This window comes from Drosophila albomicans, chromosome 2L (genome assembly GCF_009650485.2).
Source record: "Drosophila albomicans strain 15112-1751.03 chromosome 2L, ASM965048v2, whole genome shotgun sequence".
NCBI classification, from domain to species: domain Eukaryota; kingdom Metazoa; phylum Arthropoda; class Insecta; order Diptera; family Drosophilidae; genus Drosophila; species Drosophila albomicans.
Genome location: NC_047628.2, coordinates 9,232,861 through 9,259,064, shown reverse-complemented (window position 1 = coordinate 9,259,064; position 26,204 = coordinate 9,232,861). Strand labels below are relative to the sequence as shown.

The 26,204-nt window shown below is 36.6% G+C and overlaps 1 protein-coding gene across 1 annotated transcript in view; it reads right to left on the bottom strand.

Annotated features, from left to right (window-relative positions):
* The window catches only part of LOC117564543 (nuclear hormone receptor FTZ-F1 beta), a 28,401-nt gene extending 2,593 nt beyond the window's left edge, over positions 1–25,808 (bottom strand). Inside the window, exons 1-2 of the mRNA XM_034243366.2 lie at positions 25,461–25,808; positions 419–2,471 (exon numbers count right to left, since the gene is read on the bottom strand). Of these exons, the coding sequence (XP_034099257.1) occupies positions 419–2,299 (1,881 nt within the window). The 5' untranslated portion in view covers positions 2,300–2,471; positions 25,461–25,808. The remainder of the gene's footprint in view (positions 1–418; positions 2,472–25,460) is intronic.
* Between the last annotated feature and the right edge of the window lie 396 nt (positions 25,809–26,204).

Sequence of the window (26,204 nt, the reverse complement as noted above, 5' to 3'; positions counted from 1 at the left end):
AAACAAAATGTAAATGTAAAATTGTAAATGGAAAATCTTAACCATCGAACCGAATTATTACTATCTAATTTATGAATAATTCATAGTAGCAAAAAATAAAAAAATATACAACATTTTCCTAATATTTCCAATCTATTAGATATTGTAACTACCCAATTTATGAATACTTAATAAAAAAAAAAAAAAAAAAAATTTTTCTAATATTTTCCAATTTATTAAATATGAATTATTGTGGATCTGACTAAACAAATTACTTTTCGTTGCTAAAAATATAGTTTTGTTCATACGGAAACCTAACATTCCTTAAGGACAATTCAAGCAATCCAAAACCTCCCTAAGATTTCTATGGTTGTATTTTAAAAGAAATTCCTGTCACAAAAAGGAACTATGGACTGTTTACTTTGTGTTGCTATCTTACCTGCAAGAGGGATGGAATGCTTGAGGCTCGCGTCGCATGATGATTAAGCGGCTCCGTTTGCTCCGTCTTGATGGAAGTGCCCAGGCTGGGGCTGGCGGGGAGGGAGTTGGAGCCAACGCTGCTGCCACCGCTGCAGCCACCGCCTCCTGCACCACCGCCAAACCCGTTGAGTGGTCCGTGCTGCTGCTGTGCCGTCTGCTGCTGCTGCTGTTGCTGATGCAAACGCTGGTGATGTTGCTGCTGGTGCTGCTGTTGATGTTGCTGTTGCTGGTTGACAACGGCGGCCGCTGCTGCAGCGGCAGCTGCCTGATCTGGACTGAGCAGCGGACTGAGCATCGAGTTGGGCAACGTGTAGGAGCATTGATAAGTGGAGCGACCGCCGCGTGTGCGATCCTCGCGTATGGCCTCCAGCTTCATGCCCTTCTGCAGGCACTTCTCGAACCGGCAGGCGGGACACTTTTTTCGCGTCGAGATGCTCACCTGGCAGGGACCGCCACGCACACACACGTAGTTCTTGCGATTCTGAACGGTGCGCTTGAAGAAGCCCTTGCATGACTCGCAGGAGAAGATGCCGTAGTGGAAGCCGCTGATCTTGTCGCCGCATATCGGACACGGCGAATTGATCAGCTGCTGCCGTGAGATGCCCGCCGGCGAGGCAGGCAACGCAGCCGTGGCGTCCAATGTGGCATCCATGCTGAGATTTTGTGCTTCTGCTGAGTTGCCTGCGTTCGTTGGCTCCACGTTGAGCGGACGATACAGCACGCTATGATGATGCAGTGCAGCAGCAGCACCTCCGCCTCCCCCTCCTCCATTGGCATAACTGCTTGCCGTGGCGGCGGGCAGCAGCGAGGCGCCTCCGGGTGGCGCATGACGCGCCTGGATGGGTGAATGGGTGGGACTGAACTCGGAGCTGTAGCTGTAGCAGCTGCTGTGTGAGGCGTCGCTGTTGTTGCGACTCAGCGAGGGCGTGTAGGGGGCGTGGCGCGACGTCAGCGGCGACTGCGATGGGCTGCTGTGCGTGTAGACGGAATGTATGGCAGAGTCTGGACTGGGATTGGCAGGCAACAGCGGCAGATGGCCGCCGCTGCTGGACTTGCTGCGATCGCAGAGCGACGATGTCGAGGATGATGTCGTTGGCTCGTACTTCAGATTGATGGGATCGCTTTGCGTGGGTGCCAGCTTCAATTTGTTGGGCTGCTGTTGGCCAAAGTTTTGCTTGATGGGCTGCAGATGCTGTTGATGATGTTGCTGCTGTTGATGTTGCAGCAGATGATGTTGCTGATGATGATGCAGATGATGTTGCTCCTGCTGCAGTTGATGTTGCTGCTGCTGCTGCAGCTGCAGCTCGCCAGCTATGTGCTCCAGCTCTGTTTTGATGGGCTGCATCATCGCTGCAACTTGGCCGCCACTCGATTCGCTTTTGATGACCGTTTCCGTTTCCATCAGCTCCTCGTCGGCACCCGTCTCCGGCTCACTGAGCTCTCCCTCCCAGGACATGGGTCGCGGACCATTTTTGTCGGCTGCCCGACGACGCACCTTTTGCAGATTCTCAATGTTCGCCAGCTCCGGCTCGGAGTCGGATTCATCCTCCTTGGTCGACTGCAGGCCGAGCGGAATGCGCAGACTGCCGCCATGATTGTGATTGTTGATGCTGTGATTGATGCTGTGATTGTTGTGATTATTGTAGTTGGCTATAACGGGCACCAGATTGCCATTCGGTGTCGGCAGCTCGTCCAGCTCGCACTTGATGTTCGTCACCGAGACATTGTGGCGGGTGGAAGAGGATGACGTGGAGGACATGTTCACGGGCAGCTGGTAGCTACCTCCGCTGGCACCTGGCGACACACTTTGCTCCGTCTTGATGCTTGACATGTTGGGCATCTTGCTTTTGTGTCTTTCTTAATGATTAATCTCGCTCGCGCTATCGGATTAATCGATTGCAATCACAATGCAATGTGTTCTCAAGTTATTGCAATTTCGTCTAACATTTATTTGTGCAATTTGTAAAAGTTGGAGAGATGTCGTTGATGCAGTTCCATTTTGTGTTGTAAATCTGGAAGTGAACAAGAAGATACATATTGATCAGTATTGTTTGTTATTACCATTAATTAATGCGTATTATTTTTATATTTTAAAAAGTACTTATAGCAAATTGATTATACACAAACTTAAATTTAATTTCCTATATTTAATGAAAAGATACAATATTTTAAGTATCATTTTTTATAAATGTATATATTTTGTAATTATTATATTAATTGTACTGCTACAATCTTATCCAGTCATTAATAGTTTCCATTAATCTCTGAATTCTATTTTTGTTTCTCCTTCTTTAATCTTCCAAATAACCATATTTTCCTATATTAATGATATTTACCTTAAAAAATAAAAGTAAATGGTTACCATAGACTGAATGAGACCCTTGTAATAAGCGCGATTAAAATCTTGTGTTTATTGTTTATACTCTAAAGAAAATAACTTCTTGAAGATGTACCTCCAGCTTTATTCTAACTTAATGCAATTTTCACCATGATAAGCAATAACTTTTAAACTTTAAATTTTTTTTGAGTAATAGAAAATTTATTTCTACGTTAAATCAGGCTTTTCCATATTAAGCATATTAAGTTTATTTAAATTGAAACCTTTAGCTCTTAGTCTATAAAAAAAATGTTGTTGAGTCACAATGACCTTCAAACTATGACGGAAAATATTTTATTGGGACGCTAAAATCTCCAACTAATTATATATATGTATGTAAGTATAATGGATTCTAAAAAATTTTGACAGGTCGTATTATTATGACTTTAAACTTCATTAATTTATGTTCCTATTATTTTCATTTGTACATAATAAACAAATTAATAAAATAGCAATTCGCGCAGCGTGCGAATTTATAAAGCAAACACTTAACCGTTAAAATGCTACCCCTGGCAACAATAATTTAATAAGATATTACCCAGCTGTCCCTCCCCACAGACGCCCCCTACAATATTCACCAAAGCCAACGACCTTGGCCTCAGCACGACAAAGACGAGGCGAGTTATGCTAATTGAGTGCCAACATGTGTCCTACACACACACACACACAGACACACATGAACACACACATACATTGGCAACCATTACACTGTCCAGTGAGAGAAACGTCGACTCCGAATACTTCTTGTTATCAGCAAGCGAAGCACACGACGAACAATAGCTTAAAACAACAATACAACAATAGCGCGAGCAACGAAAAATGTCAACGACCCGAGCGCATGAGAAAGAACGAAAGAAGCGCAAAACCCAATGTGGAATATTATAATAAAATTTAAGGTACATTAACCCAAAACGCATGCTGAAAATGCTTAGCGTTATTGGAGAAGGGCGCGTCAAGCGTCACAAAGGGCATTGGCAGTGGCTGATTATAGTTTGTTGTAGGGGGCAGGCGTGGGGAGTGGGAGAAAGCACATGAATTACAAAATGCGTTTCACTTTTTGGCAAGCTGCTTGCTAAGTGCAATTGCAATAAATTGTCGCTTCCTCTCTCTCGCACTCCCTCTCTAATCATCTTCAGTTTAGCCGGTACAACAACCCAGGCGCATCAGTAGTAGCAGCAGCAGAGGCTAAGACGCCAACCGGCAACTAAATTAAAAGAGAGCGCGAGCGCACAAGCAAGAGCGAGAGAGCGAGCGCGAACGCAGAATGGGCAAAGGACGACCTTCAAATAATGTTGAAATTTGTACGCAAACGACCTTGCATACAACAACAACGCGAGACAACGAAGCAGCCACGAAGAAGACGCAGCAACGACGTCGTCGGCGACGAAAGCAGCAAAAACGAAGCAGGGCAGCCGTACTGCTCGCACTCGCACACACTCTCAGCACTCACACAAAAGACGCAACACATGCGCGAGCAGTGAGAGCGCAAAGCAAAAGCGACGAAAGAAAGAACAAAAAAAAACGTATAATTCATAGGCAGCAAAAGCAGACGGGGGTGTGTTGTCCGCTCATACATACATGTGCACATATGTGTGTATGTGCGTCCGTAAGCAGCACAAAAGAAAATAAACAAAAAGTTTGATATCAAGAGCGAAGCGTCGCATCGCATTTGCTTCGCGAGTTGCGCGACAGCGAGAGCAGCAGCGTAGGCAATCAAGAATAATTTCCATTGTGTAAAGTTGTGTGGGTGACGAGAGGTCACAGAGAGCGGGCTGACCAAGCAGAGAGAGCTTCTCACAACCAGATAGCCAGAGAGAGAGAGAGCGAAGGGAGCATTGCTTGAACTGGTCAACAGCATAAAGTCCGTATGTTCTTATGTAGTTTTTAGGGAAAAATACTCGTACTATGCATATGTATGTATGGTACGCTCGTGTGTAAGTATTTCGTATAGGAATGAATATACTGTGGAGCCGACAAATGCAGCCAAGCGATGTGATGATGGTTTGTTGTTGTTTATACGTCTCCATGTATGTATGTATGTACATGCTCTCTGATAGAACTGTACCTTGTTATGGGAAGAGGCCATCGATTAGGCGGAAGTGTTTTGCTTAAAGGTTTGTTGATCTTTGCGACTGAATATGAATTCACAACGAGGTGAATTTAATAATGTATTAATCATATTAGGTACATATTGATAGACATGAGATAATCCAATGCTTATGAACAAAGACATCAATGGTAAACATCTGATAGGGGGCACAGAAATTTGTAATATTACCAAATGCAATAGAATTCTCGTTCTCTCTTCTTTCAATAATAATGATAAAAAAAATATTTATTTTTTACCTCTTATTATTTTCAGCGCAGTATTATATTATTCAATTCACTAAAATTTCTATATTTATGAGGAACATTAATAATGCTCAACAAACCCGTAGAAATTCGAATTCAATTGAAATTTTTCTGTTTCACTTTTAAGTTTTCAAACTTTGAGTTTTAATTGTACATTTTTCTTAAAAAAAAAAAAGATTTTAATATCTTTAATTTGTACTGAATTTAAAACAATATTATAAAATAATGTATGTATATTTATATGCAGTTTAAAATCGAGTATTTCTACATCATTTTGAGCACATTCTACCGTAATCTTTAAATCCAAATTCCAGCAATTCAATTACATGTGCATAGAGGTCAAATTTTATGCTCCACACCTCGTACAGTTAAACGCCCCCAAGGGGCAGTCTCTGTCTACCTTTCAAACTGCTGCAGTCGAATATTTTCAGTCTATGATCTAATGACGCTTATTAAATACGTGTCATTATCCAACACTGAAAATGCATAGCAATTAGACAGCAACAAAGCTGATAGTACTAGTTCTCAAACCGACCATAAAACTGCATACCAAGAGTTCTTGTTCACTTTTAATCATTATTTTTTTTTCTTTTTACAATTTGACAAGCCCCTGGAATGAAACTGTAAGCCAAAATGGCATACCAAAGTCAGCTTGAATGTGTAGATATGTATTATGAATGGGGGGAGGGGGGAATTGAAGTGGAGCTGCTGCTTTTGACCGAGAATCGGGTTGGTCTACGCTCCACGATTGACGTTTGCCCCTGAGCTACAGGCTGCGGGTGCCTTGTCTTGTCTGCCGTTTATCGATTTTTATCATCACAAAATGCTTTTGACTTTGACAGGCTAAGAGAAACAGCGCAACTTGCAACTGGCAGCGTTCAACTTCCAACTGTGCAACAACAACAACTCCTGACACCCAGACAGCAAAAAAAAAAAAAAAAGGGGTTGACCTTCACATTTCAGCGCTCGGAGCTTTGCCCCCTCCGGAAATGTCGTAGCCTAACAAAATGGCGACGTTGTCGTGTCGTTTCCCTTCTTCGTTGCGTTTTTTTTTTTTTGTCGTTCGTTCTTCCTTTCTTTTTGTGGTAAATCCATGTCAATAATATTCATGACATTGACATGCTTTGTGGGCCAAAAAGCCCACAGCTTTTCGCCCTGTTCTTAGGGGGTTGGAGCTGCAAACTTTGTTGGTGGTGGTTGCTCATTCAACTTGTATTCCTTTTTTTTGTTGTTTTCAGGTTTATTGGAGGATTCTTGGGCCTGGGTTCTACGCTGGAGCTGTGCCCACTGAATGGGAAGTTGGTTTCAATTATGCGTAACATGAAAGCGTAAAGCGATTTTAGGGGGTTCCTGATTCGTGACCAGGGTGTAGGAGAGGGTGTTCTAATTGGGGAAAGCGACCCTTTTCCTTACTGCTCCCCAAAAGTAAATAGCGCAATTGTTTAGGGTTGAAACAATGGGCGAGCAAACGCGTAGAATGCGAGGAAGAGAGTGCTGTTTATGCTGGTATGACACATAATGGGTGGCGAGGGAAGTTGATAATGTTATCATCTAATGGATGAGGAAGAGTTGAGGGGAATTTATTCGACAACGTAATAGGAAACAAAATATAAACTTGGTTTTAGCTTGGAATATGATCTAAGCTATGGTGTTACTTCTTCTTCTGGCTCTAGTTTTAATTCTTTACATTAACTAATGAACTAATTCATTAGTTATTTAGCTATTTCACTTGTCACAGACTGATTCTACAAATATAGAATAGAATTTTAGAAAACAGGGTAATCCTTTTTTTTTTGAATAACTTTATTCGACAACTGGGATCATTTTAAAATGAGACCTTTTTCACCTTTTTGCTTAAACAGATTAAAGCGTTTAATAGATTATATGTAGAATAACAAATAAACAAAAGATCCCTAGCATAAATACTATAATAATTTATCCGTTGTTTTCGGTTTTGTTTCTATTCCTACTTGGACAAAAAAACAGTTCACAGATAAATATCATGAGAACAGTTTTAAAATTTTGTTTTGCATCTTTTGCTCTATGTTAATCTCTTTTCCGGACAACCTTTTGAGAGTGGAATTGCAAATGCCTGGCATCAATCTGCGTTGACATGTCAATTAGAAGGAGGCTCAAACATCAAAAGGATTATTATACAATGTGATAGCCAGGCAATTGCCGGCTGTCAGGTGGCATCATAATCCATGGCAGAGGCAAAAGCTTACATAACTTTTGGCCAAAAAGTGCAATTGCGAGTGGCATTGCAATGTGGTTGTCTAGTATTTTAACACATCGCAGGCCCCCCCATGGATACACACACATACGGTTGCATACCTCCAACACCTTTCGCCAATGGCAAACAAAAGGCACAGGCTTAGGCCAAAAGCCCGAACCCGAACGAGACTCGGGTCCGGACCAGACCCAAGAGCCATGCAACAATTGCAAATTGCAATTACATTGCCTGGCAACGGGCCACATTTTTCACTGTGTGTGTGTGTGTTGGCTTTTGATTAATCATCGGAGCATGCAGCTGTGCTATGCCATGAAGTGTTTCTGTTTCTGTTTCAGTTTTTACGGATCGGCTTGCTTTACGAATCGCAAGCATTGCAGGCTAGCACGTCATTAGCATAATGTGCAACAGAAGTTGTCTATGGAAAATGGCAAACAAATTGCAAAAAGGCAATAGACAAACAGCACACACTCACACACACAAAATATATGTACGTAAGTTAAAGCCAACAGGTTAGACAAGCCAAAGCGCAACATGGCCATATAATATCCCCATACTCAAGACTCAAGACTCGACTCGCTTTGACTTGAGACAAGAGTTCAGTTTTGTCCGATTGAATACTGCGTGGTCGTCCATAGAATTTCCTATTGCCATTTGCAAAAGCATTTGCTATAGAAATTCAACTATGTCTGCGTGTGTATGTATGTGTGTGTGTGTTAGCCAAACACTTCTATGCGAATCGACGCGACGTCTGCAGAACTTGATTTTCAACAGGTGCGTCGTCGTCTAGTCGACACTATCGACATGGATAGTGCTATGGCCACGATTTGCAATAGCTCAAGAAAAACCCGTACGAATGTAAGAACTGCACTGAGAAAAAAGACTAAGTTGATACATTTAAATGTTTTTTTTTTTTTTGTTTCTTTAAAATATACGCAACAACTTCGATGATAAGTATAAAGATGAAAAAAATGTTTTTATTAAAACAATATGAAAATAAGGTTATGAGAGTGTTTAAAATAAAAAACATATTAAACAAAAAACCATGTAAGTATATTATTCAATTCAGAAAAGTCCAAAAATCTGAAATATATAAATATTATTATAACACTAAAATATCTAAAATATGGCTTTCTAATTTTTTGAATAGTCTTGCTCTTAGGTTAATGATTTATAAAATGATTAGGGAAAAGTTTTAGGCATTTATTTATAATAAAATAGATGGAATATTTTCTATTTATTTGTAGAAATTCCCCTTCGTAAATTTTGTTAACACTGAAATTCAATATTTTTGCACAATCATAGTTTGACTCCTCATTTTGTTGGTGTCATCACCATCTTTCTGAAGTTATCTTGAATTTTTACTAAATAAAAAATCATATTATTTGAAAAATAATTTGTTATTAATTTTAGATAAATATAGGAAAACCAATTTCAAACTCTCATACTTTAAACAAATATGGATTATTTTAAAAACTAATTATAATTATTTTCTTTTACTGCACTATCGGCAACTATCGACGATAGATTTTCCTTGCTATCGTCAATAGTCGATAGTTTATGGAAACTATCAATAACTATCGATGGCGCAGACTATCGATAGTTCTCCATCTCTATTGCAGAACACTTTAAACGATTTACCTTGTTTTATAAAATTTGCTTATCTTTAAGTTGTAAAGTGTTTGCCATAAATTAGAATTTCCTGTTTTTGCTGAAATTTGTTTTTCTTTACTCCGTATTAAAAGATTTCGAGTGGAAAACTGTTCATCATGATCAATAGTTATTTATAACCAGAAATTATGGTAGAATTTCTCGCAGTTTGTGGCGCAGACTTGAACAACTGTTGCCACAAAGTTCATGCGGCAAAACGTTGTCAACGTTGCGAATCGTGGTGCAAATTAAAGCCTCAGCAGAGACGCGTCACAATTGCTGCGAGGCCTAAGAAAAGTGGGGATAGTTGGGGGTCTTTAAGAACCCGCATTTTTTTCGGGGCGTTGCAATGTTGTTGCAGAGTTGTAGCATTGTAAAGAGTTCTGCCAGCCGCGTCTGCATAACAATTACAATTTACCGTAAGACAGAAAAACAGGAAATGTTACGCTCTTGCGCCGTTTTGCATTTTTTATGAGTTGATGAAGAGTTGCACTCGACACTTGGCACTCCCTCAAAAAAGTGCCTCAAAACAGTAGAACCTGTGGAATCAGTGAAGATAGCTAGATAGCTTTCTCGACTAAATTGTTAATGGCATTGGCTTTCTTTATCAAGTTTTGCCCCCCCCCCCCCCCCCCCCCCCCCCCCCCCCCCTCCCGGCATTTCCTTCACCCTTCTCTCTTAGAGCAAAACGACGCTATCAATATCAACAAAAGATAACCGAGTCGTGTCGAGAGTCGCAGACTGAAGCTCGCTATCAGTTGTTGAATACTCCATTCCCCACCGTCCACCACAGTTTCAGAGCTCTATGGCGATTTTATTTATAATTTATTTCAACTTTAACTCGACGCTTTCACTGCGACTGCGACTGCGAATGAGAATGCGACAGTCGCTGTTGTTGTTGACAAGTCTTCGGCTCAAGGTCGTCCGAATGTTCTTTATAAATAAATAAAACGACATCGTGCGTTCGCGCTTTATATAACAACAAAAACACACAACACAAGACCCGGTTGCCGTTTCTCCCCGTCTCCCCGACTCCTCTTCCATTTTCCCTCGACAGTCGGTTTAAAGTTTTGTTCTGTTGTTGTCCAAAATAAACTTGTTTCAATTTTAATTAAATTAATTATATCGTTTAAAGAAACGCATACACACACAATAAATGTATAAATTATTGCATTCAATATTTTGATTACAGTGCCTTAGAATTCGAATTCATTTGATTTCCTTAAAATTTCCAAAATTCTTTGTCAAATATTTATGTTTTATTTAAATGAGCTAAGATACAGGTTTTTTTTTTATTGTATATGCTGAATTTTAAAGCAAAGCTAATTTGTGATAAATGCAATAAACCAAAAGAGAAAATACGCCAAATTCGTATAAATATTCAAAGATAAAAGATAAAACTTCTAACGGCCGACAAAAACATCAATCAATTGACGTTTCTCCTCAGCGATGATATATATAATTAATCCAAAAGACTAGAAATCTTAATTTAATTACTTTGCTAGATCATTCGATTTTAGACTGAAAACGTTTTATGGAAGTTTTGAAAATGGATATATTTGATTTTATAATTATATTTAGTTTATTCCAACTTCGATTGTATGTTTGAAGGTTGCTTTCGATAATTTTGTAGTTATCACTCAATTATTCCAAAAATAAAAACATTTCTAATTATACATTATTATATGTTCTGCGTAATTTATTATCTTGTCATTCATTCATTATCACTTTTTCAGTGAAATTCCCCCTTTTTATTTCACTATCAATAATTGCTGACTTTCTTTATGTCAATATCTCATCGATTCTATCAAATGTTCGGGCTTCTTCGGTTATTTTATTTAATTTTATAGAACTTGTTTTACTTATTTTTAAATAAATTGTGTGTAGTAAAGCTTACGCACCCATTATTATGGGTCATTTATTCTACTTATTATAATTTATTATTTTGGTTTTTTGATTTGATAGGGTATATTAAAGCGTATTCCTTTTATTTATGTTTAATAACTACTGCGCAGAAATGTTTGTAAATATAAAGCACATAATTTTTTTTTGTATTAACAACAATTTAATTAAATTTAATTGTTTTCCTTTCAGTTAGTTTTGATATTTTAAAACATACAGCAATCAAAGTTGTTTATTTATTTTTAATCATATCTATGCATTAGTTTTAATATAAATAACCATAGTAATAACTTATTTGTTCTTAATTTTAAATTAGCCATTTATTGAATTTCTTTTAATTTGTTTTGTTTTCACTTTGCAATTTGTTATTCTATTATTCTTCTTTTTAATTTAATTATTATTCTTATTATTCTTCTTTTTAATTATTTTAGATTTATTATTGGAGATTATATTATTTATTTAAATTTCAGAAATTTCCAATTTCATTTGCTATTGCTAATCTTATGTTTTGTCTTGTAACAACATTCCAAGTTTAATTTCGAAGAGCTCTTGTGAATATCAATTAAAATGTCTATGATAGGGGGGCTTTTTGCTTGCACCGCGAATTTGATGTGTGTGTGGCTGCTTCAATGACACAACGTTCCAGTTTATCGATTACACAATTTAGTGTGCAACCTGCCAAACAGTTTCACTAACTCGCTGCTTAACAGTTGCAGTTGCAGTCGCAAGTGGTACGAGGTATCAAGAATGCCAGCACGCACTCGCTACGCTGCATTAAAAGTTGCACTTAAGCCAAATGCAGCAACCAACAAACAGCAACAACAAGCGCGGCAAAGACATCGACAACAAGAAACTCAGAGCAGAACGCGATACGCCAACAACCTTGTCCCAAAACAACTTGCGAGTAATTCGTTTTTCCTTTTTATAACTTGTGTACATAAATAAATACATGTGCAACTGTGTGCGAATGTGTGTGTGTATTTGTGTCTATACCAACTTGACTTGATATTAATTAAACGCACGCAAAAGCTCCAAACAGCCAGCGGCAACTGCAACTGCCTCAACACAGTCCACACAGAGAGCCGAAGCCAAAGTCGAAGCCAAAGCAGCAACTGCAACTGCAAGTTGCAAGCTGCAAGCTGCAAGCTGCTGCCCACCCAGCGTTGAGGAAACAAGTTCCAAGAGAACAAGAAAAAACCAAAGCGTTTCGCATTGGCTTAGAAAAAAGAAGTCAACGGCTGCAGTGCGTCGATGGTGGGCGGCCTCAACTGGGAAACCGTCCACTTAACAATCGAGTTACTGCCTGCCTCCCAGCTGAAAACTGAAATTAATTTCAGACAAAGCACACTAATCAAAACCACAGCCAAATGGCCGAAGATTAGCTTCAAAAGTGGCATGAGAACTGCGATCGTTTGGTTGGTTCTTTTCATTTCAGCAAATATTGTAATTAAAATAATTAAAGCCACTGAAAGTATAAGGCTTTGATTATGCTTTGGATACACAGCGGCTATATAATTATTTGTACACTTCTACGAATTTATACAAATTTCAGATAAATATTATTTTCTTTTAGTCTTCCACATACATTTTTTTTTAGTAATTTAGTTATTCAAATCATCATCATCATATTTGTATTTTTTTTATATTTTTTTTTAGTTGTTTTCTAATTTTTATTCAAAGTTACTTTTAATACGTTTGCACTTTCTGCATTCACATAATATTAAAAAGAAAATTGATGACATCTTATCGATAGATTTTCTAATTTATATTCGCTTTAACATTAAATATATTTTTGTAAACTTCTAGCACATAAATTTAGGATTAAAAATAAAATTTGCAACAGTAAAACTTTTCATGTAGTTTAGCTATTTGAATAGTGTTGGAGTTAACAAGATTTTAATTTTTTTCTATATATTATATTTTATAATTTATATTCATCAGAAGTTTGAAATAACTTTTCGAACTTGTAAAAATTTAGATATATTTTTCGTTTTTGTTATCAAAGTCTTATTGTCATTATGGTAAATTCATAATTTATACAGAAATACGTATATAAATCTGCGACTTTTTTACGTAAAATATAACTTTTTGCACCCACTGTCTACTGTCGTTGCTTTGCATGCGTCGTTGGGCACTTGCAGTCGCAGTTGTTTGGCAGTCTATCGCTTAATGACTTTGTTTAAGCTGCCTCCTTTATGCGTGGTGAGTGCAACAACGCGTTCGTCCATTTGTTCAGCCGTCAGTCAGTCAATCAGTTGGCCAAGTTAGTGCAGCTCGTCATGGGAAAGCCGAAGCCAAAGCCAGTGAATGTTTTAACCCTTTTGCTATTTGGCTCGTTTTTGCGGTTTAAGCCCTCATTTTGATGACAATGCGAGTACTTAAAATGCTTTTATTTTTATTTTATTATCATTTTTATTACATGAATTGGCTTCGTAATTGTTGTTCGCGCCACAAAAGATGTCTTGCAACAATGGCGAAAATCGAGTTTTTTTTTTGTTATATTTATTTTTTTAAATGCTATTAAGCGTGAACAAGAAAAATTGCTATGGGCGAAAAAGAGTAGAAAGCTTAAAGAATTTCTGCTCCTTGTCTTTTATTGCAGTAATAAGTTGTTTTGACTTCATGTTCGCAATTTAAAACAAATTGAGGTGGCATATAAGAAGTAATCGCACGTTAGCAATTATTGGAGACCATAAAAAAAATTACTCCTTAATTTAAAGAAGCAATTATTTTTTAAATCTAATTTCTAGTACCAATTTCCTTAAACTTTTATTCATTTTTATCCTAAAACTTCTTGGCACTAGTCACAAAAAGTTCTCAATTTTATTTAAACCGAATTTAACAAATAAAATTTTTAAAGTAACTGCATATTACTCAATTATAATCATTTTTTTAGTATTAATTTTATTTTTGGATAATAATTTTAATAACATTTCTTAAGTGTGTTATAGATTGAAAATTAGTAAGAATAAAAGATAAGAGCTGAACACATTTCAAATGATAGCAAAACACTTTCTTGATTCATTGTGTGTACAACAAGAACAGAAATGCGTGCATTTACATTTACACGCACACATGCATACATGAGCATTTACATTTACCGTGCAGACAGAGACGCATGTAGTGAGCTGCCCATCCAATGTCATTGCTCCATTTGCCTTGGCCCTGTGCCCAACGAACTCATACACACTCACAACAGTCCACTTTCAGTCTGTCTGTCTGTCTGTCCTCTTCTGTCCGTCTGCTGTGCTCGTTGGTGTACGTCCTTTGTTCCGTTTTAGTTTATCCATCGTAAAAGGGCACAACTGCAGTCAGCAGTGTCACCAGCTGCACGCGCGCACCTCCAAATCGGGCCTCTCTCTCCTCTTCTTCCCTCACCAGTCAAGTTTCATCTTTGTCTCTCGCCCCATCAGCTCTCTGGTGCTCCCTCTCGCACTCTCTGCAGCTATAACTCTAACTCTCTCGTTGTCTGCATGAGTTTTTGTGTCTTTGCGAGTGCATTTCCACAGAGTGCTCAACTTTCAGCTGCTTCGTTCTTTAGTTTTTTTTTCAGCTTCTTCTTCATTTGGTTTTTTCTCTTTTTTTTTGTTGTTGATGTTGTTGCTGTTGTTGTCGGTTGCTTTGCTACGCCATTTTTCGGGGCAAGGTCATCAACGAGACAAAGTCAATGGCCGCCAATGACCTCTTCCTCTTCTTCTGGCCAGTCTTCTGTTGCTTTTGCTAGTGCCTCTTCTTCTGCTTTGCTTGTTCTTGGTGCCTGCCTGCTTCTGCCAGCCGCCTCATTTACAACTTGTTCTTGGCATTGCTGCGACGTCGACTGCGACTGTGACTGAGACTGAGGCGGCCGTTGAAGGGGCATTCATGATGACGTGTTACTTTTATTCTTGTTGTTCTGTGTGCTCTCTTCCTCGCATTTCTTTTTTCATAGTTTTGCTTGTGTTTCCTCTTCTTCGCAGTCGCTGTCGCTGTCGCTTTGTTTGTATTTTTATGTCTTGGCAACAAGTCGTTGCTGTTTGCTGTCTCAGTTAACGTCGCTGTCGCTGCCGCTATCGACGTCGCTGCTTTGGCTTCGACTTCGACTTGTGCTGACAATGTTTGAACGTATTTGGCCTTTCTTTTGTCTGGCCGTATTTCTGTTTTATGTTTAGCTTTTTGTGGTGTCTTCTTCTGTTTCTGTTTCGTTTTTCAGTTCGTTGTTAGTTACTTTGTCTGCCATTGTCTGTCTTCTTGCAAATGTGTCCAATGATCTTTTTATTTTTTATACTTATTTTATTGCCATTTGTTTTGTTGCTGCACGTTCTTTCAGCCTCCTTGCGGGCGAAAAGGCCTCAAGTGCCACTGTCGATGATGATGGTGTCTCTATAAATTGTTGTCTGTCAGTGTTGTTGTCATTGTTGCCGCCAGTGGCACTTTGCAGCCTTTGACAACTCTCTCAGCTTTACAGGTACATTTATGGATATTCATTTTTACGATGATCAATAATCGAATTTTAAACCAGATACAAAATAATATTTGCTTGGTAAAAGTACCAACATTTTAACAGATTTTTTGAAAAGAATTAGGAATAAATGATAAAATAAAGATGCGTCGAAAATTAATATTTTCTATACAACGATAAAGTTAAAACTATCTGTAATTATTATTCGTATAATAAATATCAACTGCAAACAAAGATTCACTATATTCAATAAATGCACGAATTTTTCTTTTTTTTTTTTGAGTTGGTCTTTTAACGTAAATTTCTTTTTATAAAATGGAAATGTGTTTAGAAAACTATCAAAAAGAAAATGTTTTATATTGGATTCATCGAAGTTATTTTCTTGGAAAAACAATAGCAATAAAAAGTAAAATAAATATATTGACTATTGAATTTCAGTCTATAAAAATACGATAGTTAGTCGTTAAAACTAAACTTGGTTTTAAATGCACAGACTTTTAAACAATGAAGATATCTTATTTCATCATTACCATTTTGTTGTTCCCCAATAAAATCTTATACAACTAAATATCGCTCTTCTTCATTCAGTTTTTAGCAGTTTCTTAGCTCCCATTAACTTTAACATAGCTCATTAAAGTGCTTAATAAACGTTCTCGTCTCAAAGTAGAAATCAGATACCTGGGATATATATTCGTATATATACGAAAACATCAAAACAACCCGCATTAAAGACGCTTTAAGTTCGACTTGTCCCATTCGTTGGGATTTGCCTCCTTTAAAGCCGCTGAATAAGACATAAATCCTTGAAATTATGTTCGAAGCGTTGCTTAAGTTGCGTCTTCGTCGTGTGTTGCCACACTTTTGTACAAATATTTTCGTTGCCCCTTTTATGACCACGTTTCGTTCTGCAGACCCCTTTCCATACCCCGCAAACTTGATTTGTTTTGATTAAAGCAGCCCCAAAATGCGTTTTGTTGTTTTTTTTTTTTTTTTTTTTTGTTCTTCACCTTCTTCTCTTTATTTTTTTGTCTTTTGTCGCTTCCAATGTGATGTAGTGCCCCCGTTTTGAAGGACATTCGTTTAATTTAGGACCTGAGAAAACATATATTTCCAGGCGTTGCTTATTATGACTGCGCATCTTTGTTGTTTTTTTATTCCTTCTTCAAGAGCAACTGAAAGCGGTCGATCTTCAACTAGAATCGATTTCATTATTCGCACACTTGCCAAGGGTTCTCGATAAATAAAGCTTTACAGACTGAAGGAAATATCTTTGAAGGTCGGTGATGAAATATCATTAAATGTAATGAGTTGAGATTAATAATAGTAAATAAATTGTAAACGTAAATAGATTTCGATATTATCGAAATGAATACAAATTACAATTAAACTCTTCGATAAATCACTGATTATATAACTCCTTAAAAGATTTAACATTTAATTAAATTTAAATATACTTTGACATTTTCGGAAAGGATTCAAAATATTATAACTCTACTCTTCACATACATAAATCACAGATTATACAAACTGTATAATAATATTAAAAAATTTAAATAAATTATCGAATTTAGTGATTATTAAAAATATACGATTATTGCATAACCTTGATATACGCTTAGTAAGTAGTTTTTGTGAATATGAATAACTTAATTAAAGGATAGCCCTAAAGATGGGCAACGAAGAAATTCATTAATTCAAAATTCATAATTGCCCGAAAATTCGGCACATTCATACTATTCATACTCATCGACTCATCTCAAAGCTCTCCTCCCCCATTTTTTATGATTTCTAACATTCGGTACGAATCACACGCAATATTCATTCGAAAATTTTAATGCGTTTCCTCAGAGCATTCACATTGTTTAGCTGATAATCAGCAGAATACATTTATTATAAGCTTATTATGAGTCACAATCAGACAACAGAGAAAACTAGAAAACAATCTGAAATTTAATGGCACGTGTGGACTGTATTCTACTTTATTTTCGTTTGTTTTTTTGACTGATTATACAAAACAAATTATGAATAAAACATAAAAGTGCTTTGTACTCGTTTCTCTTTGAACTTCGGAGCAACCTTCGTTGACCTTGAATAGCCCTACCCACATCTGCAACAAACCGAGATCGGCTTCATCATATTCTGCCCTCAATAGATAAGAACATAATGAGTGCCAGAGACGGGCAATTGACCTACTTCAACTCTTGTTAAATCCATCCATATGGAAGGCAATTTGTCAATTCAAATCAAGCGACAGGTTGACAATGCCGGTCTCTATCTATTATATACTATGTACGAGTATTTTAGCATGCATATCTGACCAGGCCACTCCAATGTTGTCTCTATCTATATAGTATATACTATAGAATATCGCTTTCGAAAAGGAGAAGAAACGAACGAGCAAAATAATAATAATAATAATAATGTACATAAAATAAATTAGCACATTTCAAACAGGAAATACACATACATGAAATAATCAAGCACAGAAGAACGTTCTATCAGTGTGTTTATCTGTGTGTGTGAGTGTGCGGTTCTATAGAAAGCCAAGCAACGACCTTGAGGCGATATTTGAAGTATACACACGTAATTATACATATAGACAGACGGGGCACTGTATGCTCAGACAAATACGGTAGAGCCTCGATATAGTCAGCTCAAAGTGCAATCATAGTATAATTTATGGGCACTTCTCACATGCAATCGATAATAATATCGATAGTATTCGTTTGATTTATTGTCGGTAATTGCAATGACATTCTTTAGATACCACAATTGTTTGATGCATAAATCGTTTTAACTTCCTGATGATCAACTGTAGATGCATAACTTATACAGATTGAGTTGATGAAAAATTTCGCCACGTTTTGGCCAAATGAGTTTAACAAATGAATCATGACAGCAGCATTCTGTATAGTTTTGTATATAATATAATATATATTATAATGTATAGGTATAATTCTGGTCGATTTATCTTTATGTACGTACGGACTGTAGCGAAACGGTCGCGTGATGGGGACCGATGGGCGATACAGAGCCAACATTGGTACCCGCTAATTGGCTGTGAAAAAGGCTGCCAGCGAATATGCCACAAAACAAAATTAATCGGCCAAATATTTGGCAGATAAGTCAACAGCAGCAACAGCAGCATTTGATAAACACCTGTTGTGTGTTGTGTGGGCTTAGTTTATATAAGATAAATAGCAAGTGACTCTTCACAATTGGACAAAAACCAATACGCTAGACAAGCAAATGAACATTGTAAATATTGTAAGTGATGCTTTGTGAACCATAGATTAATTTAGCGATACCTCAAAGGTGTCTTTGCATAAATATACACTGAGCGAAAAGTTTCTTAAACTGTGATATCCAAGAGTTATAGAAGAACGAAGAAGACCGAAATAAGAATATTTCCATTAAAAGTTTTTCGTATTTCTTTTGAAACTTGACGATGCTCTTATATATAATTGAAATGTTATATGCTGATAAAGCATAGAGTATTAATGAAATTGGATAATAAAATATTATTAATTTATATATAAATGTATATCTTCTATATCCAAAAGTTATAGAAGAATATTTCCATTAAAACTTTCTTTTTATTTCTTTTGAAATTTAACGATGCTCTTATATATTTAATTAAAATGGTTTTTTCCGCAGTATTAATGAAATTAGATAATAAATTATCATTAATTTAGACTTTAAAATGACTGGAAAAAAAGGATTTTTTAAACTTTTCTGTCATTTGATTTTTATTTTAATATTAAGATTACATATGTATTCAAATTAATTAATAATCAATCTATCTATTATCAGTTGAAGTGCAAACAAAACTTATCTTAAATACATAAAGAAATTTTAAAATAGAATTCATGTTTTTATATTTTTATATTAATTATAGTTCAATTTTGAAAAAAAAATTAAGAAACAACAATTAAAACATTACTAAAAAGAATGTTAATTATAATAGATGAAACAGTTTTTCTAAACAAAAGCTGTTAATTAAATGTAGATCAAACTGCTGTTGATTAACATATAACGGTTGCTGCTGTCACAGCTAACTGTGCTACAGATATCGACAACGAAAAATGTCAGTCTGTTATTTCAAATTATTTATGTTTATTGCTTTAGATTGCAGCTACTGCCAACTGCAATTCAGTGAAGTGCACGAGCCATAAATCAGTGAGTGGAAAGTGTTTGCTTTGGTAATTTAAAGTACGAAATACATTTCTGCTGGTCATGGGTCTATTGCAACGGCTCTCTTCTACATTAGGCTTGGGCTTGAGCTTCGACTTCAGTTTGGGCTTGAGCGATAGTTAAAGCTAAGCGCCAAACATGATGGAGCCATGCGTCATGTGAAGCGTCACTCAAACTGAGAGCCCAAAAGAAACCTGAAAGGAAACCAGGAAGAAACACGTTTCTTCTTGCCAGCTCGCTCGCTACAAGTGTGTGTGTGTGTTTGTGTGTGTGTGTGCTGGGGCGGGAGTGGAACCAATCAAGCAAAGCAGCAAGCAAAAGAGGACCAAAGCAAAGGCAAAAAAGCAAAATCCAAATCACAAAAGCCAAACAAACTCTGTAGTCCCAACTCTCTCAACTCGTTGGCCTGGCGGCAATTTTCAAGTGATTAGTCATCAGACGAAGCAACAGACTAGAGCGAACCCACAGAGAGAGAGAGAGAGACACAGATTGAGAGAGAGAGAGAGAGCCAGAGAGAGGGAGAGGGAGTGTCACTGTCTGCGAAGCGTTCGAGAGTTTCCCTAAACTTCAGGCAGAAATTTACAACTTTTAACTCGTAACTCCAAAAACTTTTGTTGGGGCATTAGAATAGTTTCTAATAAAAAAGCTTTTATTGACTCGTTTTTTTGTTCTTCTTTTTTGTTGTATTTTAGCGAGCAACGACTTTCAACTAGTTTCTGTAAGTTCTTGTTGTTGTTATTGTTGTTGTCTTTTGTCTGCAGCAACATGAGCAGCAACAGCAACAGCAACAGCAGCACCGTGGGCCAATCAATTTTTATCGTTTTGCCTTAATTTGATGAGATTTTTATCGATTTCTTGTTGTTCTACCGCCGCAACGATGCTTTTGCGCTTGCCATCTTTTTTCCCTTTCCTTTACTTTATATTTATATATATTTTTTTGCATAAATTAAATGGCTAATGGCCATAAATTTAGTTCTTGTTGTTGCTGTGGCTCCTTCTTTAAATTTGCTGCGATTTATTAGCTGACCTTCAGCGCTCAAAATAAATGAACTTACAACAAAACCCACAGATATAAAAAGAACAAAGAATGAGCTTAATTTTTGTTCTGCGAACAAACAATAAAATGTTCATAGCTTACTAAATATTGTTAGCTGTGATCTTCAACAAAAGATCAAACGATAAAATGTTATTTGCGAAATTCAATTTTCGATTAATTGTTCTAAGTTGTTGAAATGTTATCAACAGTTTGAAAGCGTGCTTGTAAAGCTGTTGTAAATATGGGCAAACAATATATATATAATATTGGATTTTCTATGAACTGAATTGAAAGGTCAAATATGATATTTTATAACATGTTGTAAGCTCTTTATTTGGATGAACAATGAACCTAAGAATCGCTATAAAAATAATACAGAATTGGCAAAATTCTTATGTGACATAAAATGTAAATTTAATTATGTGAATGTTATTATAAATTCTAAATAATAATGTAAAATCTAACCTGGCACTTGAACAGAAATCTTTTTAAATATAGATACTAAATTAAATGAAGTTTATATTTATGTCAAAAATAGTTTTTATCGAAGTAATTTATTGTACTATTTACGAAGAAAATGAGGAAAACTATTACCATTATATGCAAGTATAAGAATTTAATCCTAGACCAAGTAATTTGTTCCACAATTGAGTGCTATCATAAGAGGAGACGATTCAGGAAATTTGCTCTAGTTTATGAATAATTTTGTTTTATACTTCCTCGATCGAGGCAGCTTACAGCAGGCCTAAGTTCAGCTGCAGTTGCAGTTTTGTAGTTGCTCGCAATTGTTACACAACACGGCAGCAGCAACTGAAGCAACAGCAACAACATTTTCTTAGGCTGCTAGTATTGCATTTGGCCAACTGCAACAGCAACTGGCAGTTGTTAACGGGCAACTGCAGAACTGAACGGCAGCAGCAGTTGTTGTAGCACAAAAATTGGCCAAAACGATCATGTTTATATAGACACATAGGCCATAGACACGGCGCCGTTGAGCAGCAGCAACAACGGCAACAGTTATGGCAATTGCCAAAGTTGCAGTTGCAGTTGCAAAAATCAAACAAAAAGCCACAAACAAAAAGGCAGGCAACAAACGATAAAAAGCCATTCAATGTTGGCCAAAAGTCAACAGCAGCAACACAACTGTTGCAGCCAAATGGCAGCAGCAGCAGCAGCAGCAACAACAGCTCAACAACAATGTTGCCAACACTGAAGCGAATGTTGAGCCAGCAGCAGCAGCAACAACTCAGTCAAGTTTCTGCTTCTTCATCTTCATCTTCTGCCTCGTCTTCGTCTGCGTCTTGATCGTCTTCTGGTCGGTGAGGTTACAACAAGGTAAACCTGCTGCCATGTTATTGTATCTGTGCTTTGATCTCTCGCCTCAGACAATAGAACAAAGCGAAAAGTTGTTGCTGTTGCTCGTAAGACAACAACAACAACAGCAACAACAGCAGCGGCAAGAATTATGGGAGGAGGTCAATGTTGCAATTGTTAACTGCTAATTAGCAGTCACAGAGCGCCCAAAGAGCATGTAACAATCGATATGTGGCTCGCGGACATATCGAGAACCGGTTAACAACAGATGGGCGAGCGAAGCAACAAAAAACAAAACAAAAAAAAAAACTCTACCAGAGATGTTGCTGCTAGCTACGCCAGCAACAGTTGCTTGTTTTTGTTGTTGCAGCAGGCGATTTAGTGATTTGACATGGCATCCATAGACAAATTTTAATTAGCATTAGTTTCACTTGGTGTTTAGAATGCATCGATAACGATGAGAGAACACATGCTAAACTTAATTTATGGTTAAACATTGTTAAAGCAGGTTTATAGTTTAAATTACAGTCGATTGTTTTGTAATTTTACTATCGATAACTTTAATGTTGCTCTCCATGTTTGTAGCAATATATCGATAACGATGAGAGAACACATGCTAAACTTAATTTATGGTTAAACATTGTTAAAGCAGGTTTATAGTTTAAATTACTATCGATTGTTTTGTAATTCTACTATCGATAGTTTGTTGCTCTCTATGTTTGTAGCAATATATCGATACCTAAATCGTTTGCCTTCGATAATAATGAGAGAACACATGCGATTAAAACTTAATAAACGGTTAAACATTATTAAAGCAGGTTTATAGTTTAAATTACTATCGATTGTTTTGTAATTTTACTATCGATAGTTTTAATGTTGCTCTCCATAATTGTAGCAATATATCGATAACGATGAGAGAACACATGCTACTTAAACTTAATTTATGGCTAAACATTGTTAAAGCAGGTTTATAGTTTAAATTACTATCGATTGTTTTGTAATTTTACTATCGATAACTTTAATGTTGTTCTCCATGTTTAGCAATATATCGAAGGCTAAATTGTTAACCTTCAACAACGAGGATAGAACACATGCTAAACTAAATTTATGGTTAAACATTGTTAAAGCAGGTTTATAGTTTAAATTACTATCGATTGTTTTGTAATTTTACTATCGATAACTTTAAAGTTGTTCTCCATGTTTGTAGCAATATATCGATAGCTAAATCGTTAACCTTCCACTTTACACCCTGCAGTCTGTAGTCCACCAAAAAAGTTATAATCCCAACTGCAATCATCGTCGTTTACCTGCTGCCCTTTTGGCTTCTGCTTAAGTTATGACAACAAAAGCTGTAAATTAACATTTGAGGCCGCATTTAGCCACACATTTAAAAAGAGTTCAAGAACATAAACAAAGCAATGGACGTGTCCAATGGGGTAAACCAAAAAGAAAAATAAAATAACAACAACCATTTACCAGAGCCAATCAACTTACAAAACTCGCCGACAACCTTCGGTGAGCAGCGGTTGAGGGAGGAAGCTGCTGCTGACTGATAAAAGCAAAGACCGCACATAAACCCAGTTACGAACAAGTAAAAATGTACAAGCAAAAAAACTCTGCACGACTAGCGGATACCCTACATTATACAGAAACAAAGATTATTGTGCCTAATGTCAGCAAAAGTAAATTTAAATAATTGTGAATATTTAACGAATATTTTAAAGTTTTCGGATATATGTAAATTGCATTAAAAAGCAATTTGATATCCTCATGACTTTCAATACTTCAGTGTCTATAAAATAGTTTAAAACATCTTGTTAACTTGTCGAACTTATTGAGCTAATCAAGAATATATGTATATAAATGTCTATCTTAATTAGCTAGAAAATATTTTTATAATGAAACTTAATTGAGAACAATTATATTTTTCTATAGACGGGAATTGTTTTATTTTTTTTTTTCATTAACAACAAATTTTCAAGTAGATTTTAACAAAAGAAAATGCAATTTCATAAATAAGTTGATCTCTTTCTCCGTTTTATTATACCCCATTGAACATCTTAAAATACTAGAGGGTATAATAAGCGAACGGCAAAAGTGCAACAGGCAGCCAATAAACACAAAAACCGCACGCCGACGTAGTCAAAATAATAATGAGCCAACATTTAAAATGGTTTATGAGATGGCAGCGTCATCATCATCATTATCAGCATTATGATCATTATGGCGATCGTCATTAACATTATCATTACAATACACCTACGGCCCACGGCCGAGACCCAGACCCAGACCCAAAGACATCGGGCTGCGTCGTCTTTTTGGTCTTTCGCTCTTCGATTTTGCTTTTCTGGGTCAAGCTACACGCGAAAGACGCGAACGAAAGCCGTGCGACAAACCAACAACCAACAACTACCAGCCAGAAGAAGAAATGTGTGGTAGAGTTCAAAACGTGCCCCGGCCGCATCGTTAAAAGCTTCTCTTAACTGCTGCACTTCATCTCCCCCTTTTGTGGAAACAATTTCCGGTGACCTCCGGGCCCAACAACCGCTGCACAATTGCAGTTACCCATTCCCAGTCTCCATCTCCGTCTCCGTTTCGGTCCCAATCCCAATCCCAGCTCCAGAGTCCATGGCCATGAGTCAGCCGCAAACAAAAACAAAAAACCAAAAAAAAAAGAACCAACGCCATATGAAAGTAGTTCAAGTGACCAATGGCGCCGTTACATTTCACTGCTTCAAGTGAAGTGGCTCCACTATAATGCTCTGATGTAGCCCTGAGTTAGCTCTGATTTTATTTTATTTTTTTTCTCCTCCTTCTTTAGCGCACATTATTTCCCTCGCAATTGGGCGTTAATTAAATTGTTTTGATTTGGTTGCTGGAGAGGCTTTTGTGGTTAATACTCAAGTGGGTGTAGCCAAAGAGCTATCGCCGAGTGCGCTAAGTGGGCGGAAACTTGGTTAAGGGCCACAGTAAAGTTCAAGATCGAGGCAATGAGATTTACATTTGTCTGAACTATAATATGTGTATATACATCTAACTTTAATTCCTTCTTCTTTTAAGTACAATATGATTGGATCAAACATATTTATACTTCCTAAATTGCAGAAAAGGTTCATATTTTTAATAGGTGCCGCCTCTATAAATATATAAAGAAACCTTTGCAAGGAAATAAAATATCTTTTCTATGACATAATGTTTATTTATTTTATTTTTTAATAGATTGTCTTTTGTATTTTTCCTATTTTAAATTGGTTGTATATTCTTATCCAAAAAAGAACCACAATTTTACCTTCCACAAACCTTCTGTAAAATGATCGTTTATTTTTCTATTTTCTATTACTTTGGATCTACAGTTAGTATATTTTCTATTTTGTATTATTTTCTTTTCCGAATTATTATTTACATTATTATTTAGAGTCTAAATTTTAGACACTCCGAAGTATCACTAAAATTGTTTTTATGCTTTTAAATTCTTTCTATAATACATATTTATAAAAAGTTGACTTACCATTCAAAATCTTAAAATTAATATTCCAATTGTCCTTGTATTCAGTCTAATAAGATTTCGTTTGATATTCCCTAAGTCCAAAATTCTCAGTGGCGATGTGTTTACGTTTTTCTTTTAATGTGTTTATTTAATTGATTATAAAATTATTGGCATATGATTTTTAAATTGTTTATTAACTTAATTATTATTTTGAAAAAATTGTGAATTGATTTTCATTTATTTTGTTAATTTTGTTTTGGTGACTTTTTGTTGTTGTAAATTATTTTTTTGTGTAAAATATTTGCACATAACGATAACGATTACGATAATATTATTATTGCACAATGTGAATGCCGCAACTTTTGAATTTTTTTCCACCTGTGAATTATTAACGGTAAATTAATCATTCAGTGTCGTTGTCTGCGCGAATTTGTGTGCGTGTATGCGTCTATGTGTATGCGTCTATGTGTATGCGTGTGTGTGTGTGTGTGGGTTAACGAGCGACGAAGCAGCAAATTGACAAAAAGTAAATAAACAAAATGCCTGCAAAACGGCAACTGTTGAGAGAAGTTGCAACGCGCAGCCAAACGCGGAAGCTGCAAGCAAAAAACCAGAAATATATATATTTCCAACATCCAATAAGAATCACATGTACGTGCGCTTTCTTTATGTATGCAATTGCATGTGTGTGTGTGTGTGTGTGTGAGTTGTTCTTTTTTGCACTTGCTTGTGTTGGCTGCTTTCTTTGCCGCCGCTGTTGCTTTT